We start from the raw sequence: 25,010 nt of genomic DNA, 5'->3' as shown, positions 1-25,010 counted from the left end.
TGTGTAAATACAGACTGAGATAAAAAAGCTGGTTCGTAGGAATGTGTCACACTGTGGTATTTGCAACAGGATTTTATATTTCCTAGTTTATCAGTGAAGATAAAAATTGTATAGAATAAATCCAACAGGGATTTTTCTAGGCACCTTCTCATGTAGGTAGAACACAATGTGACTTCAGTTAAATCCATCTGAGAGTTTGCGCACAATTTTATGCTGAGCATCACATTTTCCTCATGCCATAAGGCAAAGACAACTATTTGAAAAATGTGTAGATACAAAGTGATGTAAAAATTTATATTTGAAAACCCTGGTATAAACAAAAACGGCGAGATGGATACTTTGTACAATAGGCTATTTTAAAACAAATTTGTGCACAGGCTGAAGATTGCAAAGAACCTTCAGAATTCACACAGTTTTGGCTTTTTTGTACAACTGCTTATAATACATTTTCAAACATTAGGAATGCAAACTAAAACTGCACACTACTTCAGAAGAAAAAAAAAAAGTTTGATTTTGTGCAATTTTCTGCCCCAATTTAACAGTGGCAGTAATCCCTGCATTTGTTGTGTTTCAAACAAGGATCTTAAGAAACACACATCAAAAAGGAGGAAAAGAAGGCAAAAGTTGGCAGACATCCAGCATCTAGTTTTTGCTTTTTTTTTTTTTTAGAACGTGGATGACAGTTTCATGATTAAAATGATTTTAAAATAAATACACTGACATTTGCACGGACTGGACTTGATAAATCTTTACGTAAACAAAGGCTTTACAGCACTTCTTGTTGCCTCAAGTCACTGGTGTTAAGTTCCAGAGTCATTTTCTCTTATTGAGTTTCAAAACCTGCCATACGATATCCAGTTTGATTAGTTAACACACTTCCATTCTGCCCCTGAGGTGGTGGAACTCCATAATTTGCACCCATCCATGCGGCAGAAGACTGTGTCTGACTGTTATGGAGAGAGGGAGGGAGAAAAGAGCTGATTACAGAAAATTAATAGTTGCAAAGAACACATTTGCACAAAGATTCGAGAGGATCAGAACTGACATCCTAGAAGGAAAGCTAATTAGATATTTTCCAAGTCTTGGCTAACAGAATCATGCCCAATAAAAAAAATTCCTCAATGTAATCCTAACATCAGTGTCTGTGCTATATCTTTTGGAAAGGCATTTAGGACCTTACTAAGACATGCCAAGTACCATGGAAGTCAGGTTGAACTGTAGGGCTGTGGCCACACTTGGCCAAAATTTCAAAGTGGCCATGCTAATGGCCAAATCAGAGAATATTAATGAGGTTCTGAAATGAACGTTCAGCACCTCATTAGCATGCTGCTGGCTGCAGCACATCGAAAGTGCTGTGTTTCGATCGCATGCAGGTCAGCAACATGGGGGTCCTTTTAGAAATGCGCAGAGTCCTTTCAAAAAGGACGCCCGTGTAGCCGAGCTGCGCGCGATCACAACACAGCACTTTCAAAGTGCCGCAGCCGGCCGCATGCTAATGAGGCACTGAATAGTCATTTCAGCACCTCATTAGTATTCTCCAATTTGGCCATTAGCATGGCCATTTCAAAATGTTGGCCAAGTGTGGCCACAGCCTAGATGCTAGCAGTCAGGGGGGGAGGAGGAGGGACCGGGGGGGACACAATTAGTACTAATGGAGAAGACAAATTCAGGAGAGAAAATTTCTCAACACTTGTCAGGCAGATAGCTCTTACCTGAATGTTTAATAACGTGTGGATAAGTATAAGACAGAGAGGAAAACTTTGAAAAGAGTTAGCAGAAAGTATATAAAATGCACACATGAATTCACTGCTGCTGCATGCAGATGAATTTTGAAGAGGACCATATTTTCTTATTAATTGCAAGTTTTGTATAAGACTTCTACAACCCCTTATCTGGGCTGCCATAAGAACAATGAGAAGAAAGAGTGGAGCTCAAATGGCTCATTGCCACCTGACCACAACGGAAGGGGTATTTCAATGGATTTACGACATTATAGTAGATTGGAGTTCTACTACAAGTTAACAGATCCAGCATGTAAACCCTTAAGTATTCTGTGTAAGAAGCCAATTTTCAGATATGTATGTAATATAATATCCAGTCAACCCAAAACATGAATGCATATGGCCAATACCACTTCAGCCACAATGGGGAGTCAGGGCAGCTGTTTGAAATAATGAAATACTCACTTAGTTTAAGATTAAAAGGAATTGTAACTGGGCATAGTGCAATTATCCAGAGCTAGAATTGGGCTAGGACAACAGAAAAGAATCTTGCCTGTGCTGATAAGACATTCAAGATGACCATTAAAGAGTAGTAGTTTGACCAGGACACTGCCCTACTCTAAAGCGTAACCCGGCATTTTCTCAGGGTGGCAGCCCCTTTTTCCCTGAAAATACTTGAAGTTTTGTGGTTATCCTGCCAAACTAAAATTCCTCTTCTACTTTCAAAGAGCAATGGGACCTGATCATCTTACACCTCAAAATTCAACTGAGGATTTCCTCCAATTCAGCATAATTCTTGGCAATTTGTCACACACAGATCATTTAGCATGCTTACTCACTTAAATCCCTGCTGATTCCATGCCTGTCCATACATTCCATATGCAGGGACTTGCCAACCATTAGGCATGTATTGACCAATTTGCTGTGCACTTCCATACCACTGGCCCCACTGGCCATAAGCCTGTGGATATCCAATTTGATTCTGCAAAGGAAGTTGAATCATTGAATACACTATACACAGCCATGTTTATTTATTGATGTAATCGCTGTACATCCTACCTATCAAGATAATCTTTAATCAAGCACTGAAAAGGGTTCATATTCTAACACCTCATTTTGAAAAATCATAGAATTAAGCTGGGCAACTCCCTCTAAATGCTAGATACATGAAAAATCACCCCACCTCCTGCACACACACATTTTGCTGATCATTCTCTGGAGCACAGCAGTCTAACATTACAGATAACTTTCTTCCAGAGAGCACTGCAGGAAAAAGCAAAGTTGAAATATTACCTATATGAAAAGTGAAATAATTTTAAGACACTTAAAGCTTTTCCATCTATACCATTGACCAAAGCAAGTTTCTGCAAATTCCAAACAATTTTTATCTTAAAAGGCAGATATCATGGAAGCTAGAATTAATTTGGGAGGTAAAATGTGCCATGTAACCTTGAAATCCACAACCCATCACCCTGAAACTAATATGTATTTTTGTACTGCAAATGCATTAAGAATCGCATTAATAAGATCACATTAATCTTCATCTTACGAGTTAATGTAAGTTTGTTCTCTGACCTGCTGGACTGGACTGATCATATCTGGTGTTTCTTTGCCCCAGTAACATTTCACAACATGACCTTCTATAGTAGTTCCATTGACAGAAACAATTGCATGTGCAGCACTTTCATGAGAACTGAACCTGTTGAGATGCAAAAGGTACAACATATGAACCCACCTTCCACACAACTACAGACAAGCCTGAAAGTGCCCTTGCACTTTAAAATGTTTTAACAGTTTCCAGGCCTGATTAAAAAAAAAAATCTGAAAATGAAAATAGTTGTTTGCAGGAGAAAACTCTTTGCAAGCGTCCTCAAATACACTGCACTTTATTTGTATAGAGGATCCAGAGTAATTATCCTATTTAGTTTCACTGTCTCACTTTGAGTGAGCTGCAAAAGGTAGCACATGTACTAGGTTTTAAAAAAAAGCAGCAAGCAGTCAAGTAGCCCTTTAAAGACCAGCAAAATAATTTATTGGGTGAGATTTTGTGGGACAGACCCACTTCTTCAGTGGGTCTGTCCCACGAAAGCTCACCTAATAAATTATTCTGCTGGTCTTTAAAGTGCTACTTGACTGCTTTTTTGTTTTGATAGTATATAGACTAGCACAGCTCCCTCTCTGTTACTATACTAGGTAAAATTTGTGTGTTATGCTGAATTTTGATTATATACAGCATTGCCAGTGACAACATAAAAAGTGCATTTAAAAATATGATTCTGAATCTTTAAGAATCATATCTAATACTTACAACTATGAAACTGTAAAAAGGGGAAAAAAGCAGCAAAGTAGCACTTTGATTACTGTTTTTCGTTCTCTGTGCCTTAAATATTGAGTCTGTTCTGGTATGGCTGTGGTCTGAAGAAGTGGGTCTGTCCCACGAAAGCTCACCTAATGAATTATTTTGTTAGTCTTCAAAGTGCTACTTTGCTGCTTTTTTTTTTTGGATAGTATATAGACTAGCACAGCTTTCTCTTGGTTACTAAAAAGTATTACATCTGTGTAACTGGTAACAAAAATAAGATGAGACTATAGTCTGAAAGAAGTTAAGTCTGTCTAGGCCAGTTTCCTAATAGAAACATACTGGGGACATTTGAAACAAGTGCTTAATACCTTTTCAAGGGAAAATTAAAGAATGTTACTTTTACAAGTGAGCAAAAAATGTAACCCACCGTATAAATGAGTACCCTTTATCTGGGAAGACTCGAATTTCCATTATCTGCCCAAACGGAGAAAAGGTCTGGCGCATTAGCTGTTCTGCAGTGTAAAAAAGGTAAACAATCACCCTTAGGAAATACTTTTGATTTTTTCCCCCCACACATTTTGTGAAGAAAACAAAATTTAGAAAATACCTGTTAATCCTGAAGTAACACCACCACAATACACAGTACAGTTGCTTGGACTAGACTGATTTACAACCTCATCGTAAGACAGCTGTTTGGTGTTTGCTGTAAAAAAAAGTTTAAAAGTTTTTCTTTTCAACCAATGAATTATTTATTTATTTTTCTCCTGTCTTCAGACCTCTACAGACAGCAAGGGACCTAGGGCTTTTTGGGTGATACCTAATTCACGCCCGAAACATTTTTTCCTGTAAATCTTAATTTTACTTTTGGCCTTAGATTACAAATTTCATAGCTGTAACATCCTCCCAAATGGTAGCTTCAAAAGCATCAGATATATAAATCAAAGAACTTCAAATATGAAAAGGAACATGAGAATTCAGTGAGGTTTCCCAACTTATGTATTTTAGCAAAATACAGAAATGCATGTCAAAAGGAAAGCTGTATTCATAAAACATGGATGATTTCAAATAGACGCACAAATCCAAATGATGAATGGAGTGGATTACTGATGCATAAAACATTTAAAAAGATGTGATTTAAATTAAGACCAAAATATACTTTTAAATATTATTAATGGAGATTCCCCCCCCACAGTATAAATCTAGGCATACTCCTCCCACACCCAGTTTTTTCGGCACAAAAACTGAAACACTAGCTGTGCATGAAAACAAATTAAATGAACACTACATTCACCATTCAAGCTGACTGAAAATGTGCTGAAAAATAACTGAAGGGTCTTTAAATTTTACCGATATCAGTAACATATTTAAGAAATTTTATATAAATAGTTTATTTCTTCAAGCAAAATCTTTTGTACTGAATTCTACAATGCAGTGTTTTTTCTTCTAAACAGAAATGCTAAAACTTAGTACTAGTATGAGGTTTTATTTCTTCCTTATGTGGGTGAGGGCCAGGTGGACAGAAAGCTAAAAACCTACATTCATATGTACTCTTTGGAGCTGGCGGTTTTCGTGTTGCCCAGTTAGTTCTGATTTGTCTTCCACCAAGCCACTGTCCACCCATCTGTTGAATAGCATTTTCCGCATCCTGTCCACAGGGGAAAAAAAATTTTTTTTCAGCAAATTCTTTTTGAGCAACACCATACTAAAAGTGAACCACCGCCTGTCTATCAGGATCAGACGCTGCCAAGTTATAACGAATATGGAAAGAAAATCCCCCACTTCAAAAAGAGATGTTTAAAAGATAGGATTAAAGCAGTTACTTCACTTAGGACAAGCTGAATGTATCCTAAGAAGGAGTTATGCACTTGAGCATCTGCACAAACAGGCAAAGCTACACTAAGTTGAAAGGCTGTAGGAATGCTATCCTTCATCTCCACTTAGAACAAATCTCTCAGGCCTAGTATTTTAGCCTGGTCTGACCTAACACCAAGAAAAGTATTTTATTTATAACCCATATCTCCCATTTTTCAAAATATACCAGCCCCACCTAATGGCTTGCCTTCCTCATCCTTCCCTTCCAACTGTACAATTTCTGAGAGGGAGAGAGATTTGGAGCCATACAAGTTAAAATACCCTGACCATAAAGAAGCTATATTATATTTGATTAGTCTAAGTTTAGCATTAAACTGGAGAACTCCATTTCCTTCCTTTATATTGAGTATCTTCCACCACAGCCAACTAATATGGCATTGGAAAAATTAATGTAATGCAAAATCCGTACACTAGGCTCCCAACTTACACAGGGTTGCGCAAGAATGCAACCTCATAAGTCAAATTTCAGGTTAGGTGGGGAGCCAGGAAACTGACCAGCACAGTAATGCTGGTCAGTTTCCCCACTCCTCAGAGTGGTGGGGAGCTGGTGGCTGGCTCCTGGCTTCTGAGGGGCAGGCAACCCAGATCCAGGCACCAGCTCCCCACCACTCAGTCGCATTAACCCAAGATACACGCACTAAAAGTTGTATGTATATCAGGGTCCTACTGTCCAAATATTTCCAAATACAAATTGCTCTACAGATTAGTGCACCAGACATTTAAAGTACTAAAACACTGTCATTCTTCCGAGCTAAGTAACTCAATCAAAAATAATTTTCATTTTCATGTAAGAAAAGTAAAATTTTCAGGTACAAATCTCAGTTTCAGTGAGTATTCTAGGTTTTTATCTCTGTACATAATACTTTGCAAATATGACTGAAACCTTGTATCACATGGAGACAATACTACTCAACTATGTACAGAATTCGCAACTGACAGTACTAGATATAAAAGGGACCAAAAATGTACATTTGTTTTACATGTTGTTTGCTTTAAAGCAACTAACAAGATTTCAGAATTCATACTATCTATAATGACATTACTTACCCATTTATTGAAGAAGGAAACAAAGCCATATCCTTTAGATTTTCCTGTTGCCATATCTTTAACCACACGTGCATCTCTAAAAACCAGAAGCAATCACCAAGTTAGCATTTAAAAATAAACTGAATAAAATGAGTGAGTCACACACAAAGCTCAATTTTACATTTCACCTTTTAAAAGTGAACTGCTTAATGCAGCAGCAACATTCAAAGCAAATTTCTCCTTTTCTAAACAAAAACTTTACTGTGTTTTGTCATGTAGTAGCAAAATTAAACAATTTTGATAACATGCAAAATCAATAGTTTCTCTAATAAATATATTTTAGAGTAGAAGGTTCCCAGTTCAAAATGCTTTTACATATTGTTAAGACACTAAGCATGGTCAAAGCAGCTATTCAAATAAATCACTTAAGTCGCAGAGCTGACTAGCATTAACTGAATGGCTCTCCTTAACCATGCAATTTATAGCTTGCTAACTGCCAACACATTCTACCTACTCATTAAAAATAGAAAATAGAAAAATGAAAAAATAGGAATTAAAAGGCATACGTCGCCTGTTAACTGAATTCTTTAATTTTCTCAGGTCAATTCGTTACCCCCTTTTTGGACTGTGGGCAGCTGTAAATTTTGAAAAATTGACATTTTCAGAAATGGTTGCATTATTGAAGGAAATAAAACACTAAAGACATTTATGTTTTAAATTATATACTACTATAAAGAATTTTAAACTGCATTTGCCAACAGCACTCATACAGGATTGATTGGAAACTACAAGATATAAAAAGGTAGAATTTATAAAAAGAAAGTAAGAAAACTACAACGTTTATCCACTGTGAACTGTAGCTTGTAGTTAGCCATGGCAATTCTGTCCATTCTTCAGAGACACTCTGCAAAATAACCAGAGGCCTATTATTTGAGATTGAGTAAAAAAAATTAAGGAGAGACCCAGCTACAATAGCTAAAACCCCATTTGTGGAAATTCTGATTTTACTGAATGGTGTTTCTCAGGCAATGTGTGTGCTTAGTCTAGTATCAAGACGTACACATATCCCAATCCTGCCCTCCCCAGCCACACACAGACACTTCTGGAAAAAAACAAGACAAGCAAAACCAATCAACAAGTCACGCAATATAATATAAAGGCTTTATAAAATATGGTTCAAGATAACCACCACAATATATGCACAATATTCTGTATTCCAAGACTGGCAGGAGGAAAAAAAAAAAAAAAAAAAAAAAAAAAATCACACTCCATTTTCTGATGCCAGTTTTAAAACTTATGGTTATAGAGAATACGTAGGCCACTGAAAGGCTTACATTAAGACCACTTCCACACAATAAAGAATGAAAGAAGTACCTTAACCCTTCATGAAAAATTGTTAAACTACTTGCAATTTTCTGTGTTAAGAAAGTTTGTTACAAATTGCCTGAGAACAGCCATTTATGTAATCTTACAGCAGTTTGCTCTGCACCGCCTGAAGGAGGAAATAAAAACTAAGCTATACTTACCCTCAACTGAATACTTTGAAAATAAGACTTAAACAAGTGAAAGCATGCATACACCAAAAATAAAGGCAGACAAGTATGGATATAATTACACTGAATAAATATTTAAGTTGTACAAAGCTACAAATTCTCAAGTGCTGATCATTCATTGGTTACATTTTGATTATTTCACAGAAAAAACTAAAATCACATTTTCAGGAAACAGTGACTAAGAGCTAAATAGGGGAAATGGTTTTGTATATTTCGATTTACCAATATGGAGTATTCTTCACACATTTGTGTAACTGTGTGGAATTACTATTAACCCTAACTTCTTCAGGATGACAATTTACAACAGAGGGGTCTTAGATTTTTTTTTTCTTTTTGCACACAAAATGTCAGCCTGAGCCAAGGTGACCTGAAAGGTTTTCTAAATATGAGCACTACAACTATATGCAGACTATCCTAAAGAGAAAGGATAATAAGGTCCCTCAAACACCTCATTTGAAACTTGACTGCAGAAGTTATGCTTTTTTTTTGGTTTTTTGTTTGTTTATTAGATAAGTCTGGATGATCAGCTCTCACTGAAAAGTAAATTACCACTACTTTCTGGAACAAAGAGAACAATACATAAGGTCCCAGTAATCTTGCTGTTGTTCAAACCTGTGTGCAGTTTTAAGACTTATTTTATACTATCACAAACACTGCCCCACCCCCACTCCCACAGGAATAGAAAAAATGAATCAATGCAGCAAGCTGAAAATAGCTTGTGTCTCAAACTAACCCCCTTCTTTACAATGTGAGTACCAGTATATAATTGCAAAGGCAGTGCCCACACTCTAAACACTAGAGTAGCACAGCTGGACTGGCATGGCTGCAGTATTTCCGTATAGCTGCTAACCAATGACAGGAGGCTGCTTCTTGTCACTGTGGATAAGCCAGTTCTCCATGAAGCAGTATCTAAGGCTGTAGATTTTTCACACCCTGAGAGATGTAATTATGACATGAAATTTTCATTATAAACCAGCACTAAGCCACCTTTCAAAAAAGGCTCAGGTGATTGACTGTTATACCAGTATATTAGTGTGGAAAGATGGTTTGAGCTCTGAAAGAGGATCTGGCTAAAACAATCTGTCCTACATTTCAGTGTACTACTTCTTCCTCCTTCTCAGACTCTAATCTTTCTTGCTGAGGATAGATAAGACCTCCTTTAGAAACCATGTATCGCTCAAGTAAAATGTTCAGCTATGTGAAACACTGAGCCTTGCCACCTCTACAGACACTGATTAAATTTAAAAAAAAGAACTAAGATAAGAGTTCTCTACAACAAGAATCTCCTGAAGATCAAATCTGAAAACCCTAACATAATAAGAAATGAAACTAGGATTTAAGTCCAATAAAACAGACTTCATCAGAAAAACCTGTTTCAAATGAGAGTGACTAAACAATACTTCAAAGCCCTCCTCGTATCTTGGTTACCTCACCAAAAAGAGACAAGTAGTCAGTCATAGGTAAATGACAAATTTAAATTTGGAGGAAGTTAAAAATAAGCTGCTCTTACTCATGCTACAAATCATGCATTTTATACACTTTTCAAGCTGTAGGTATAGTACCTGTATTTTAATACAGCATATAGTAAGGACTAGGCAGGCAAAGACCTGTGATCACTACCATTAATCAGCTAAAACTTTATGCATACTATGTTCCTTGTTCACCCAAATCTCCTCACCAAGGCTCACTTGTCTCTCCCACTCACCTACTAAATCTTATCTGTCACAGACCCAGGTCATAACAACTAACAGGCACTGTTATTACATTAGTATAGTGAACTGGTGCAATGACAGTCCAAACATTGCCTTCTGATGCTACCACAAGGCAAGTGTTAAACAACCAAACTCATTATTTAGCTAATTAAAACTATTTTATTTAAACAACAACTTTTCTATTAAATGCCTAAACCATCAAACAAGTCAAAAACAGACTGGACCTAAATACGCACATGCAATTTGACCAATATTAAACTCCTTTAAAAGAATGATTACCTTCAGCAGCAAATGAAATACAAGACCCAAGTCAGAAACTACTGACTATATCATCTTCCAAGTTACACTAGGATTTCTACAGCACAAAAACAAAAGTTAGATACATATGGAATTCTGCTAAAAAAGAAAAACTGATTCCTGCTGAGCAATTCTATTTTGTATTCTTTACTTATCTCTTAACTACTAGAGCTCTGAAGTCTCTTTATGAGCACAAAGTATTTTGCAATCATTTCTGCAACTTGCCTGGACTTTTACTTACTATAATCACAAACTTGCCTCCAGTATAAAGATAATGTTTACTTTATCTGCCCTAAAAAAATCACTTACGATATTCTTCCAAATGGTGCAAAAGCTGCTTTTATATCTTCAGTTGTAATTTCTGGGCTGAGGTCTCCCACAAAGACATGGAAATGGTCTTATTGGGAAAAACAGAAAAAATAATTTACAAATTTGAAGAATGTTCCTAGAAACACAAGCAGGATAGCAACTTTATATGGCATTATGGTCCATACATCTGAGAGCTACATGGGAAACTAACACTCTTTACCTATCAAAAGGAACATTTATCACTGCTTCAAATATAGCCTTCACATGGTGACAGTGTAACAACAGCAATAATTTTAGGGATATCGCTGTAATGTACAATATTAAACTGAAATTTGGTATTTTTGTAGTTATGTTCATAACCAGTCACTAGTTTTCCAAAGAATACAATTGTTTACTTAAAGCAAAAAACTTAAAATCTTAATCTTACAATCAGAATGTTAAAATTAAACACAAATAGCTCATTAACTATCCAAAACTTTAACAACCAGAGCAAGTAGTGGTTTTGTGAGCAACGTAAAATAAAATTTGCTTTAAAAATAAGATGGATATCGAACCTAGCTACAAAGTGTTTGATTTCAACCATATTTTGTAAGGAACAAAAAAATACCTTAGCATTGCAACAGTTTGATGTTAAAGAATTTGACAGTTCTCAAAAGTTACAGTTTTGTTTGCCCAGCCATTACATCATGTGAATCCATGTGAATTCAGCGTAAGTGAATCCATAAGCAAGTGAACTAAGACTGAAGGCAACAGATGAAAAGAGTAATCCTTCACTAGGTCAGAGCCATTAAAAAGAGCAATGGAGAGAAATAATGATCCCACATCTCAAGATTCCACCCCCCACCACTAATTTTTCATAAATTATATTTAACACTACACAGACTCACTTGTATTAGAGCAGGTGTGAAATTTATAATCTGCTATACTACCAGTTTGATTAAGCTGTAAATTCTTAAATGCAGATTAAGGCTGGCCAAGTACAGAAGCAACACACTAGGTTGCCATGAAGGGGGAAATTTCGGAAGCAATTTAAGTCCCCCAAATGAGTTTGTATGGAGCAGCACCAACAGCCTTGAAGGCAGCTGATTATCTTACCCTTATAGTGGGTGAAATTCTAGAATAGTAGCAACAGGCAAAGGACTGTAAGAAGCAGCACCAGAATAAAAATAGTGAACAGACCACTTTCTGATGCAATGGGGAAAGGAGAGGGAAATCTTGCCACAAACGAAAGAACAAAAGAACAAAAACCCCCAAAACAGCTTCAGCTGGTTAGTGAATACCCTTGAGAGATTTCATTTTATGTTTAAGAAGATACAATTACCTTGTGAACGCAGTGTGCTGACAACGGTACTACCTGATGACAAAGATTAGATTTGTTCTTAAGGTTATTAACACAAACACATTTAATATCATCTTAGGATAATGATCAAAACATTACTGCAAACATTTGCATGATGCTTATTGCTTATGTTTAAAAACTATTTGTGCAAATAAAAAGGTTATTCAAAAGTAAAATGGGCACTTACTGCTGGTATCTTTCTTCTGGCTGCTGGGGGTTGTTGCCCAGTTCACTTTGACCTCCTATAAATAATACATGCTGAAGTTACATCCACGTCAATTGGAATCACAGTCTGATGTTATTAGCAATTAATTTCTATCCTGCAGGGGCACACAGTACATGACTGTCTTTCACTACAAACTTAAGTGGTTGAAGTCTTAGTAAAACCTTCTCTTTCCAGATACACTAAGACACTTCACAATGAAGATAACCAGTCTTATGGCACCTGAAGAACTAACAAATTTGTTAGTCTCTGAGGTTCCATGAGACAGCTTGTTTTTTGTTTTTGTTTAAGTAACAGACTAACACAACTACCCCATCTTGCCACATTATTCTATTTTCTCTCACACTCGAGATCAGCAGAATTGAAATATACATGACAACCATTGACCTTTTTTCTGCCCCACTTCAGCCCCAACTTTTCTCCAAACTGTCTATAACCAGTTTTTAGCTACCACAATCGTAAAACTCAAATGAAGTTAAAACAGGAGACAGCATTTACCTTTTATGGTTCAGTATTGCTTGTGTTTTTGTTTTGTTTTATTTTAAAGAGGTTTCATCCACATATTGTGAAACCATTGCTACAGCCACAGCAACTCACCCATTAGACATGACAGCTTACCTTACCCATTATCTTCCGTCCATTCATAGCTGCTAATGCTGCAGCTGCGTGACGATGCTCATAAAACTCCACAAAACAATATGGATCATTTCCAGCTGTCTGTTAAAAAAAAGTACATGTTATTAAACATTATCAACCCTGACCTGGTGTCCAGTTACAGCTACATCTAAAAGTCACAGTAATTTATAAAAAGCTTGTTATAACAGCTTTAACCCAATCACAATATTAACAGATTACAAAAATATTTTAAATGATGCTGTGATAGGCATCTTGATAGCATGTTTGTGCCCCCCATACCTTGATATAACAAAAAAAACTAGCAACTAATGTTTGAGTCCAATGAGAACATTCCTTTTACAATATCATACTCAATGAAATCTGCAATAAGTTAAGCTTTTTTAACTTTATTCATTGGACACATGTAAAATGTATGGGAATTTTTTTTAACCTAACTGTTGTGGGGCAACTTCCCCACTCTGGCCGAGAAGGATTAATGCAGGCAGACAGGAGCTTGCACTAAGGTCCAGCCAATCAGGGATAGGCTTATATGGAGCCAATCCAAAGGTGACTTGCTGAGGTAGCTCTGCTATAAGGAGCTGCTTGGCACAGCTCAGGGCATTTGGGTCCTGACTAGTGAATGTGAAGAACTGGTTCCCTGGGAGAAGCACCTTAGGTAGAAGAATGCTTAGCAGGCTGAGGAAAACCCTGGCTTTGTATCTGCCAGCCTGTAGGCATTGACAGAAGGGCCATGATGGTGCAAGAGTCACAGGGAAGTGGCCCAGGCACCAATGAGGACACAAAGGGAGTGAATGAGGGCAGGACAAGGCTGCTGCCAGAGGTTCTCCGGACCAGAACCCAGGGTAGTGGGCAGGCTTAGGCGTCCCTCTTCCCCCTGTCACTGCATCTAGCCTATACATGCTGCAGCTTGCTTTTGAGGCAAGGGGCCAGACTTTGGGTCTGCAGTTGTCCACAGTGACAGATACATCAATTAATTACACCCCCAGAAAGGTGCAGAACAAAGTAATGGGTACTGCCAGAGGGCAGTGTCCTGAAGAGGACATAGTGGTCCCAGGAGCAACACAGGTCCATAGATACATGCTGGAAAATAGAACAGAGGACAGGCGAGGCACCCACCAGAAGGCAGTGTACTCAATAAACACAGCTCTTCCAAGACTAATCAGCAGGAAACACCATGGCTGAGTACCCATGTTATACTGACATGTTACAAGGAGTGGAAAAAGTTATCCAGGTAAAAGGATCTTACATCCATGATCATTTTGCAGTTTTTGCATGGTCCAATCTGGCTGAACAGCTGGAGGATTAGTGCTTCTGTCACATCTCTTGACAGGTTCCCTACGTATCTGCAAGGTTAAAAAAAGTTTAGATAGCAACATGGTCCTGTTACTTACTTCATTCAGCATTGTTAAAAATAAAAGCAGAAACTTCTTGCTGAGCCAAGCATACTCCCTCAATTTAGAGAAATAGTCTACTACATGAATTAGCAAACTCAGTTGTTCTGAGAGGCCTTCAGTTATATGCACATCCAAATTACATTCTAAACTTCAGAGTATGGAGATATGCCAATATTAAGATACTACAGTGAGGAGTACAGAATAAAAACCAAAATAGCATAGACCATGTTTGTCCATTCACACCCAATGTTTGAAAGAAATATTGGATTGATAGCTTTGGACACTGAAGACTTCTGCTGAATAATGAGCAGTTAGGCCTATATATGTTGCTAGAAGCTCTGTGTACATCAACTTGTGCCTGGGCAGATCTCCACTGACATCAGTGGAGCTCCATGTGAGCACAGGACTCTAAGTTAAGAGCTTCTTTCAGGATTGGAGCGCTGTAACACAGGCTGCTCTCCATCCTATGCCTTACCAATGCAACTCTGGCTTAGATGAAAGCTACAGCCATCTCCATACATATTATGTACGTGATGGTAGCGACTAGTGCTCAGATGAGGCCCCATTACACCAGGTATGGTACAAACATAGCAAAAAAATCTAAAGAAGTTTCTGCCCTCTACAATCTTTCCTCATAGATCAGGATTCCTAGACCTTTAATCATTTGTTGCTCTTCTCCGTACTTTCTCCAATTTGTCCACATCTTTTCTGAATGTGGCACCCAGAACTGGACACTACACTCATGCAGAGGCCTAATCAGAGTCATTCAACAGAGCGTAAGATTTATCATTCTGAACCACAAGCGTCTATTGCTGATACAAACTGCATGAAACAAAGTATTTGCTTTCCTAGACACAGAATAGATACAGTATTGTGTTTTAGAACCCAATTTTCTTTGTGCAAAAGACTAGCAATCTGCAGCACATGCTAGTTAAAAAAAGCTGACTAAATCTATTATCCATTTGATTTTGTACATATGTTGAATAAGGAAATGTTTTATGCTACTTATTCATTTAATTCAGTCTTCCTTATCAAATTCCATTAGACATAATCAGGATGATTATGCAAAAGAATCAAAAATGTCTAGATTTGTTAACTCTTCATTGACAGAAGTAATGATTTCCCTAAAATTTGCTTCAGTACAGCTAGCACCAACATATTAAAACTACAAGGCCTGGGAATGCATCTTAGATCTGAGTTTGAAAGGACCAATCCAAAACATTCTTTATGATATTCAACTGTCTCAGTACCAAATTTATTTAGAATGCTGCCTTTATGGCATTTTTGCAACCTCAGCAAAAGCAGAATGCAGTCAAGGCCACAACGAAGGTCAACAGAAAAGTCCGGATTCTGAAATTGTGCAGAAGATATGGTTTTCATATAAGCGCTACTCCAAAGAGTTAAAAATATTCAATAATAGAACCTTCTCACAAACTGAAGGTAGCATGGGTAACCTTAATGTGCCAGGAACACACTATGCTAAACAAAACACAGGGGATATAAGTAGTCAATTTCCTGCTAAATCTGGTTTCCTGTACCAGTGACCACTAGAATTGCATCTGAGCACCAAAATATGCAGGTTGTGTCCTATTAGTGATTTTATTAAAAATGTAAGTTAAGGATAAGGTGAGAGCCTCCTATTAAATATCCTACACCCATAGCAAGTTCAAGATTGAGCTGTACTTTGGTGAAAGTAATCATACAGGTTACATCAACACTGGAGTGTTTTGTAAACAAAATTCACAGAGCATCTACATACAAAACGTAATATGTCAACAGAAAGAGTCGACAAAAGAGCTGTGTAGACACTCCAGGGGACCCTTTTGTCAACACAGTGGATCAAACCATAGATAAACTTTTACGTGTAGATGCGATCTCTTGACAGAAGAAGTTTTGTTGGAACATCTTTTCCAACAGTAACTTCTATAGACAGATGCTTCTAGTATAAATGTAGCCACAGTGAATACTTTTTTCTCTCTATTAGGAGTTCTATAGTAGAGTTAAGATTTTTTTTTTTTTAAAAAAATCTAATAGAAAAGCTTAAATAACTTACAAAAAAATAGAAACTCAGTATATGAGAAATAAAAGGCAGACACTGTCCTCTCAGCTACAATGCATTTGATTCACATTCTATTTAAGGTGTTTTGGTCATCTGCAAGTATAAATAAAAAAAAAAAAAAGAATTTTCAGTAAGACTCAAGGACTGTATTTTAAACAGCTACACTCAGAAAAGTTCACCAGATTCAGAATGGAGATTCAGAATTTAATATGTGAGGTTTTGATAAAAGCAAGGATTCCTCTGCCTCTTAATGATAAACACTTCCCCCACAAATAGGGCAGTTCTAATATTTAAAGAGATATTAGGTGCAGTCATTTAAATAAGTTTTTGTAGACTAGTCCACATCCCCAGGATTAGATTGAGGTATCGCCCCATGCCACACATCAGACATAGTCCTGCACTGATAATATCAAATAACTTATGTTAGATTTCAAAATATTACTGTATATTAAATATTTATAGCCTTATATTCAGTGTAGATAAAAACTGATTAAAAAACAACTCGAATTTTCATTTAAATGGGATCTTTTTATTTAAATAGGATTTTGATTCTCACAAAGAGTGAATCTCATTTAAAATAAGTTACAATTAAACCTCATGACGAACTTGCCACACACACACACACACAGGCTACATGTACACTAGGGAGTTTTGTCAACAATTTTGATATGCAGCCAGGATCTGTCGATAGAAGTTTTTTCCAACAGCAACTTTGACAGATCACTGTAGTGTAGACATAGCCTTAGTCTCATAAAAATGAACAATGGCTCTAGTCTGTCCAGCCTAACTACTGGCTCTTGCTAATGTCTCTTGGAATCACTTAAACTGGCAGCCATTGACACTGCTTCACCATAGGATGTAAAAATCTGTTGCAAAACAAACTGCTCTTTTTAAGAATCATACAGCAACAGAAGTAAACTGAAGTTCTGTAACAGAGAAGGAGCCATGCTAGTCTAGATATACTCTATCAAAACAAAAAAGCAGCCAAGTAGCACTTCAAAGACTAACAAAATAATTAGGTGAGCTTTTGTGGGACAGACCTGCTTCTTCAGACCATAGCCATCCCAGAACAGACTCAAATATTGAATCTATTCTGGTATGGCTATGGTCTGAAGAAGCAGGTCTGTCCCACAAAAGCTCGCCTAATAAATTATTTTGTCAGTCTTTGAAGCGCTACTCAGCTGCTTTTTTGTTTTGAAGTTTTGTAAGTAACCCTAAAACTTGAATACGCAAACACAAACAAAAGCAGTGATTACACACCTTTATTGTTTAACAGCAACGAAGGGTCCTGTGGCACCTTATAGACTAACAGAAAAGTTTTGAGCATGAGCTTTCGTGAGCACAGACTCACTTCATCAGATGCTGGTCTTGGAAATCTACAGGGCCAGGTATAAATAAGCCAGAGCAAGGGTGGGGATAACAAGGTTAGCTCAGTCAGCAAGGGTGAGGCTTACTACCAGCAGTTGATCTGGAGGTGTGAACACCAAGGGAGGGGAAGCTGCTTCTGTATTTAGCCAGCCATTCACAGTCTTTGTTTAAGCCAGAGCTGAGGGCATCGAATTTGCAGATGAATTGTAGCTCAGAAATTTCTCTTTGGAGTCTGGTCCTGAAATTTCTTTGCTGTCGGATAGCTACTTTTAAGTCTGCTACTGTGTGGCCTGGGAGATTGAAGTGCTCTCCTACGGGTTTTTGTATATTGCCATTTCTGATGTCTGATTTGTGTGCGTTTGTTCTTTTACGTAGAGACTGTCCAGTTTGTCCGATGTATATAGCAGAGGGGCATTGCTGGCACATGATGTAACTTTATCCTCACACACACACAACTATTTCAGATTTGGCAACGACATATACCTTCAAATCAGCGGCATAGCTATGGGTACCCGCATGGCCCCTCACTATGCCAATATTTTCATGGCTGACCTGGAACAGCCCTTCCTTAGCTCTCGTCCACTAACACCCCGTCTCTACTTACGCTACATTGATATCTTCATCATCTGGACCCATGGGAAGGAGACTAGAGGAATTCCACCGGGACTTCAACAACTTTCACCCCAACATCAACCTCAGCCTGGAACAGTCCACACAGGAGATCCACTTCCTGGACACGACGGTGCTAATACACGATGGCCACATCAATACCACCCTGTACCGTAAACCTACTGACCGCTACGCCTACCTTCATGCCTCCAGCTTCCATCCCAGACACACCACACGATCCATTGTCTACAGCTAAGCACTAAGATATAACTGCATTTGCTCCAACCCCTCCGACAGAGACAAACACCTACAGGATCTCTACCAAGCATTCTTGAAACTGCAATACCCACCTGAGGAAGTGAAAAAACAGATCAACAGAGCCAGACGTGTGCCACAAAGCCTCTTACTACAGGACAAGCCCAAGAGAGAAACCAACAGAACACCACTAGCCATCACCTACAGTCCTCAGCTAAAACCTCTACAGCCCATCATCAGGGATCTACAACCCATCCTGGACAATGATCCCCCACTTTCACAGGCCTTGGGAGGCAGACCAGTCCTTGCCCACAGACAACCAGCCAACCTGAAGCAAATCCTAACCAGCAACTATACACCGCACCACCGTCACTCTAACTCAGGGACCCATCCATGCAACAAACCTCGTTGCCAGCTCTGCCCACATATCTACACCAGCAACACCATTACAGGACCTAGCCAGATCAGCCACACCATCGTGGGTTCATTCAGCTGCACATCTACCAATATAATTTATGCCATCATATGCCAGCAATGCCCCTCCCCTATATACATCAGACAAACTGGACAGTCTCTACGTAAAAGAACAAACGCACACAAATCAGACATCAGAAATGGCAATATACAAAAACCCGTAGGAGAGCACTTCAACCTCCCAAGCCACACAGTAGCAGACTTAAAAGTAGCTATCCTACAGCAAAGACATTTCAGGACCAGACTCCAAAGAGAAATTTCTGAGCTACAATTCATCTGCAAATTCGATGCCCTCAGCTCTGGCTTAAACAAAGACTGTGAATGGCTGGCTAAATACAGAAGCAGCTTCCCCTCCCTTGGTGTTCACACCTCCAGATCAACTGCTAGTAGTATGCCTCACCCCTGCTGACTGAGCTAACCTTGTTATCCCCACCCTTGCTCTGGCTTATTTATACCTGGCCCTGTAGAATTCCAAGACCAGCATCTGATGAAGTGAGTCTGTGCTCAAAACTTTTCTGTTAGTCTATAAGGTGCCACAGGACCCTTCGTTGCTGTTACAGATCCAGACTAACATGGCTACCCCTCCGATACTTTCTTTATTGTTTAAGTAACTCAGGTCACTGAACAGCAGACTCATTTTATATAGTAAGCTATCAATCCAGCTCAGCTGAGCTGCATAATATTGACTTCAACAATTTCATATCAAAGCATTATAATTACATGATTATAAACAAAGGCTGTGCTAAAAAATTTCTGCAGCATGATCTACTAAAAAAAATATGCTAAGAAAATCAGAAAGATAAAGTTTAGAAGTTTGCAGACACCCAAAGATATTACTATCCTATCCAACTGTAGCAAAACATTGTGATTGAACATTAGTTTGATCCTTCTGTGCATGGAGGTTTTAGTAAAACCATTCACAAAAATCCTGATACCATCAGCTATTTCAAACAAACTTCAGATTCACATGTTGGAAAGCAGGGGGGGGGGGGGATCATCAAACTCTTGTGTGAATATTGCAGACTGAAATTTACATAAATGACACAATATTCCCTGAAATTGACTCAAGAAAATTCAATTCTCAATGCATTGCTCAATAGCTTCCTTTTTTTTTTTTTTTTTTTGTGGTGAGGGCAGTATGGGGAGATGGTCAGAAAAATCAGGCTTTTGCAGTAAGCTGCATGCATTGAGTGAAGACAATTCATTCTTTAAAGCAGAAACAGTATACTCAAAGTAACCGGTGAGACCATTAATAATCAATACGCCAAACAACAAAAGTTAGTTAGAACATGAGCATGGGGATGAGAAAGTTCTGAAAACACACAGGTCACAGGTTTCAAGCATTTGAAATAAACTGAAGAGACAAGAGGACCTTAGTATATTTTAAACAGAGAGTTTACCTTACCACTTCAAAAAATGAATGGGAAAAGTTGACACAGGTTACACAAGAGTTCCATTTTCCTATGCAGCAAGTTAGCCAAGGCATTTATCATGGACATGTAGAAAGCACTATTCAAGGGCAAGTACAGGAACTTTACCCTTGATTTTGTAACGTTTTCCCCCTCCTTTTGAATCTCCCTCACAAACTCCACCTTTTTATTAATAATTCTGAAGTAACACATGACAGATGGTGGTGGGAGCCTAAACCAAAGAACAAGCTACCAGACCAGCAAAGCTAAGCTGAGTGAAATCAAAGTCTAAATATTAGAAACCAGTGCTGATAAAAACCTATAAGGAAGAGGAAAGGAGAAGAAATGTGGACCAGAGAGTTGTCTCTCTAGCTCTCCCATATATTTCAAATGCAGCTAGCTTTGTGCACTGCACCCACATTCCAAAGAAAATTCTTCATTAATTTACAATCACCCCATTCCAGCTTGTTTTAAAAGCACACAGCCCTACTATAATCATTATCACTGAATGGCTACAGATTTACTGCTCATGTAGATTTCCTAAATAAGATTTACTGTCAGTCTTCGTGAAATGGAATCTATTGCAAAATTGGGTGGTTATTTTTTTCCCAATATACAATAATTTGATTATTTTGGGGTTTTCACTCAGAAATCAGGATTATTTGAAATCCATCTAAGATGTCAGGCTTCATATTTGCAAGTTGTGTTTAAAACAACAGATACAAATTAAACCGCATGCTCATGAAAAGGTACAGGCCATCTACAACAAAAGCCTTTCTAACAGAAAGCAAGACACATGAACGAACGATAGCATAAAAAAGCAACAGAGGGAGAAAAAGGAAAAACCTTGAATAAGGAAAGAACAAAGTCGATCAACAAGAGGGAATAGAAAAGGCCCCAATAAATGGAAAAAAGAGCACAGTACAGTTTGGATCCATTCTTCAACCCCGCCTTGCCCCTGCCCTCTTCCTGAGCCCCCTCTTAGAGAGTAGAGAATTACGCACCAAGTTACAGCAGCTGGAAAAGAACTACACCACCCAGCAACACCCCCCACAAGCGACTCCCCCTTCCAGAACCGCCCCGCCCAGCAACCCCGTCTCTCCCCAAGTAACTCCCCTCCCAATCCCCCACAGCTGTCCCCCGCCCCTCCCTCAGGCACCTCCTCCCCCAGAAGCTCCCCCCAAAACAGCCCCCGCTCCCCACGCTCAGGCAGTTCCCCTCTAGACCCCTAGGCACGCTGCCTTCCCCAGGACCCCCACCCCCAGCAGGTTAAGTCCCCTCCCAGAGCCCCTCCTCCCGGAGGACGCAGACCGCCGCAGCTGCCTGAGGACGCGGCAATGGCGTTCCCCGCGGAGCCGAACAATGGGCGATCCACCGCCCCCTCCCCACTCACAGGGTCTTGGGCATTTCGTCCTCCATGGCTCCACCGCTGCCCCTCCCACCGGGGCCTCCTGCCGCGCCGGCCACGGCCCAGTCAGCGCCTGGGGAGCCCGCGCGCCGCCAGCCCCGCTAAGCCCACCAGGCGGACAATGAGTCCCGATGCTCCTTTCAAAATGGCGGCGGTGGGGGAAGGGGTCCGCGCGGCCGGCTCCGAGAGAGGGAAGCAACAGCGCATGCGCCGCAAGCAAGCCGGCCAACCGGCACCAAGCACCAACGCACTGCTGACCCTCGCAGTCCCTCCCCTCCGCCAGCTCGGGCTTAAGAAACTGCTTGCGTACTACGTCACACGTTGGGAATCACCTTCCGCCGGTTTCTTTTCTCGTCCCTCTCCCTCAGCGCATGCGCACTACCAGCGGCAATACCTCATTTTCTACTTGCTGAGTTCCCCTTCCGCCTTCCCAGCAGGGGGCGCTGTTGGCTACTCTGCTGCTCTGTTTAGTTATGGGAAGAAGGAGTAGGAAAAAAAAAGAAAAAACTCTTGCGCCGCCCGGGAATCGAACCCGGGTCGCAAGAATGGGAATCTTGCATGATACCACTACACCAGCGGCGCGGTTGAAGTAACTTGTTCTTGCAGCTTTCATGAGTTTTACGAAGCACCATATTCACAAATTCCATATTAATTTGATTCAATGTAATCTACTAATAGCATCCACACAGACTTCTGTACCTGTAATAGAAGCACAAAATACTACTTGCACAAAGTGAGTTCACGTGCTACTAATAAACGGTACCTATCAATATGCAAATTTTTCACACAGGGTTAAGTATCATATACGCATGCACTGCACATAATTATGATTATGCCCAGTGTGAACATGTCTTTGAGCTAGTTATATGCCAAATGTTCCAATATGCTCATACAGAACTTTGTAGATGCATTGTGAAGAATTATACATGAGGTACAATTATTAAAGAGGTGCATATGTGAGCACACAACAGTATTTGCATATTTACATGTGTCACTGTATATTCACAAGCAAACAATTCCATATAATATTTACATATACAGAACTACAGCTGCAAAACATGCAGTGTAGATATTTATGTACAAAAATAAACATGCAAATATGCACATTATAGACTGCTACATATTAAAATGTAAACACACTTTTCATTATACTGTATATTCAGACACATGCATAATGAAAATGTAGAAGTACATCTGCTTTGTGTGATATATTGATATTTATTAATACATAAACAAATAATGCCTTATGAATAAATGTAAAATATAGCTGATAGCAATGTACACACACAGTCCTAAACCTGGAAAGATACACACATATGCTTAACAAGTATCAGAGGGGTAGCGGAGTTAGTCTGTAACCACAAAAACAACCAGAAGTCCTGTGGCACCTTAAACTAACATATTTATGGGAACATAAACTTTTGTGGGCGAAGACCCACCTGACAAAGAGGGTCTTTGCACATGAAAGCTTATGCTCCTATAAAACTGTTCATCTACAGGTGTCATGTTATTTACTGGGTGTAATGTTAAAGAATTATGAACATCTTTGCAGAATTGGGAGCTAGGTATACACATATGAAGATATGTGCGTAGACATTGGAAATTTCAAACATTATATTTAATATGTATACATCTATAGGCAGATATTTTGAATATGTTCATTTCATTTCCTCTGGTTGTTTCTGCAGGACATGTAGGTCCAGATCTGCAAGGCTGTTAACTTGTGGACCCTACTGCCATGGCCTCTAGCTAAAAACATGCATGGAGGTAAGTACTCAACTGTGCAACATAGAAATATACATAAGTATACCAAACAAAACCAAAGCATTTAGTTAAGACAACTCTTCTGAGCATGGTACTCAGCCTAACTGGGCTCTGTGTGGAAAACTAGCAGGGTATCTACAGGGAGGGTGGGAGAGAAGGAAGGAACTCACTACACCAACTATACAGCTTTGTGAAGTATAATAACCACATCATTACAGATCCTGCATTCTGTTTGCTACTTTTCCTCTGCTACATCAGTCCTTGGGCCAGACTGTCAATTTGTGTGAATAACAGAAATACTTCAGCTGTGAATTGGCACTGATGCTTATTTGAAGAAGGCATCTGAAGATACAGCTATGTGGGAGATATTCAGATCCTGGCATATTTGAAGGTGGCAAAAAACTCCCATACAGAGAATGCAGAAACTCCTAAATTCTTGCTGCCTTTCCTGCATCACCCCACCATGACACCTAAACACAGTGACCCACTCCCCTCTATCATATGTGATTTTCACCTAAAGACTTGATCCTGCAAACTCTTCCATACCAATGGATCTAAACCTTTGCAATGTGCTCTGTTCACTCAGTGCCAGTGTGAAGGACCGCTCATGCAGATTCAGTTGCAGAAGGGCCTTGAAAGCAAAAAAGATTTCTTTTGCAAACTCTTCCAACTGCTGCAGCCACGCCTATCAAGGTCTTCTTTTTCAGACAAAGTAAATATAATGGAAGAAATCAGATAACAACATACCATTCACAACCAATGTCTTTGTTGCCTTGGAATTAGTGTTCTTTAGTTCAAACAGTTCATCACTGAGAACACAAATCTGGTTGTGATGATCCAAAATAATATTTGACTTAAAAATGTTTTGAAAGACTATGTAAGTGCTTTTCTCTGCTCCACAAATACTTCTAGTTTTGTTTCTTAAAAATCAAGTCATCGCCAGCCACCTACCTTAAGAAGCAGGCCCTCCCCAAGGGAAAACAACTACATGTGCTTATGATGAGTTGAAGTCCACCATGGGCCCATCTCAGTCCTGGTGTGGAGCAGCTAGTCTAAGACCACCCCCCCGTACCCCAATTTGTCTAGTCTTAGGCTCCTCTGTTGTGACTACTAAAAGGAACTAGTGAGGATCAATGCTGGTGAGTTGGTTTGGGTGACAGCCAATGAGAAACACTCACCTTTTTCATGCCAGCCTCTGAAGTCTCATCAGAGGCCTGGGAATTTATGTCACCCATGGGTGACCAGATGAAAAATGAAGACATTTTAAGGGGGTGGGAGGA

General features: G+C 39.1%; 1 protein-coding gene and 1 non-coding gene across 5 annotated transcripts; both read right to left on the bottom strand.

Annotated features, from left to right (window-relative positions):
- Nucleotides 1-286: 286 nt before the first annotated feature.
- On the bottom strand, nucleotides 287-22,131 carry TIA1 (TIA1 cytotoxic granule associated RNA binding protein). Of its 4 annotated transcripts, none has more exons than XM_074981609.1 (13): nucleotides 21,952-22,131; nucleotides 14,237-14,333; nucleotides 12,973-13,071; nucleotides 12,319-12,373; nucleotides 12,114-12,146; nucleotides 10,793-10,880; nucleotides 6,943-7,018; nucleotides 5,560-5,668; nucleotides 4,631-4,726; nucleotides 4,451-4,535; nucleotides 3,297-3,420; nucleotides 2,561-2,703; nucleotides 287-947 (listed from the first exon to the last, which is right to left on the bottom strand). In XM_074981609.1, the coding sequence occupies exons 1-13, from the start codon at nucleotides 21,975-21,977 to the stop codon at nucleotides 824-826; spliced, it is 1,155 nt and encodes a 384-aa protein (XP_074837710.1). In that variant the 5' UTR covers nucleotides 21,978-22,131; the 3' UTR covers nucleotides 287-823. The 4 variants fall into 4 exon arrangements, with proteins under 4 accessions (XP_074837710.1, XP_074837712.1, XP_074837711.1 ...); XM_074981611.1 differs by lacking the exon at nucleotides 21,952-22,131 and adding an exon at nucleotides 16,438-16,456; XM_074981610.1 differs by lacking the exon at nucleotides 12,114-12,146.
- A 346-nt stretch (nucleotides 22,132-22,477) lies between these two features.
- On the bottom strand, nucleotides 22,478-22,548 carry TRNAG-CCC (transfer RNA glycine (anticodon CCC)). Its single transcript has one exon. It is a non-coding gene; the product is annotated as a tRNA-Gly (tRNA).
- Between the last annotated feature and the right edge of the window lie 2,462 nt (nucleotides 22,549-25,010).

The sequence above is a fragment of the Carettochelys insculpta genome, chromosome 31, assembly GCF_033958435.1.
Source record: "Carettochelys insculpta isolate YL-2023 chromosome 31, ASM3395843v1, whole genome shotgun sequence".
NCBI lineage: Eukaryota > Metazoa > Chordata > Testudines > Carettochelyidae > Carettochelys > Carettochelys insculpta.
This window is presented reverse-complemented; position numbering and strand designations above follow the sequence as displayed.

Coding starts and splice junctions, on each gene's coding strand:
- TIA1 (XM_074981609.1), bottom strand. CDS start 21,977: ATGGAGGACGAAATGCCCAAGACCCT. Junction 12,147..12,318: donor CCAGAAGAAAGATACCAGCA/GTAAGTGCCCAT, acceptor CTTTGTCATCAG/GTAGTACCGTTGTCAGCACA. Junction 3,421..4,450: donor AAAGGGTACTCATTTATACG/GTGGGTTACATT, acceptor GCATCTCAACAG/GTTCAGTTCTCATGAAAGTG.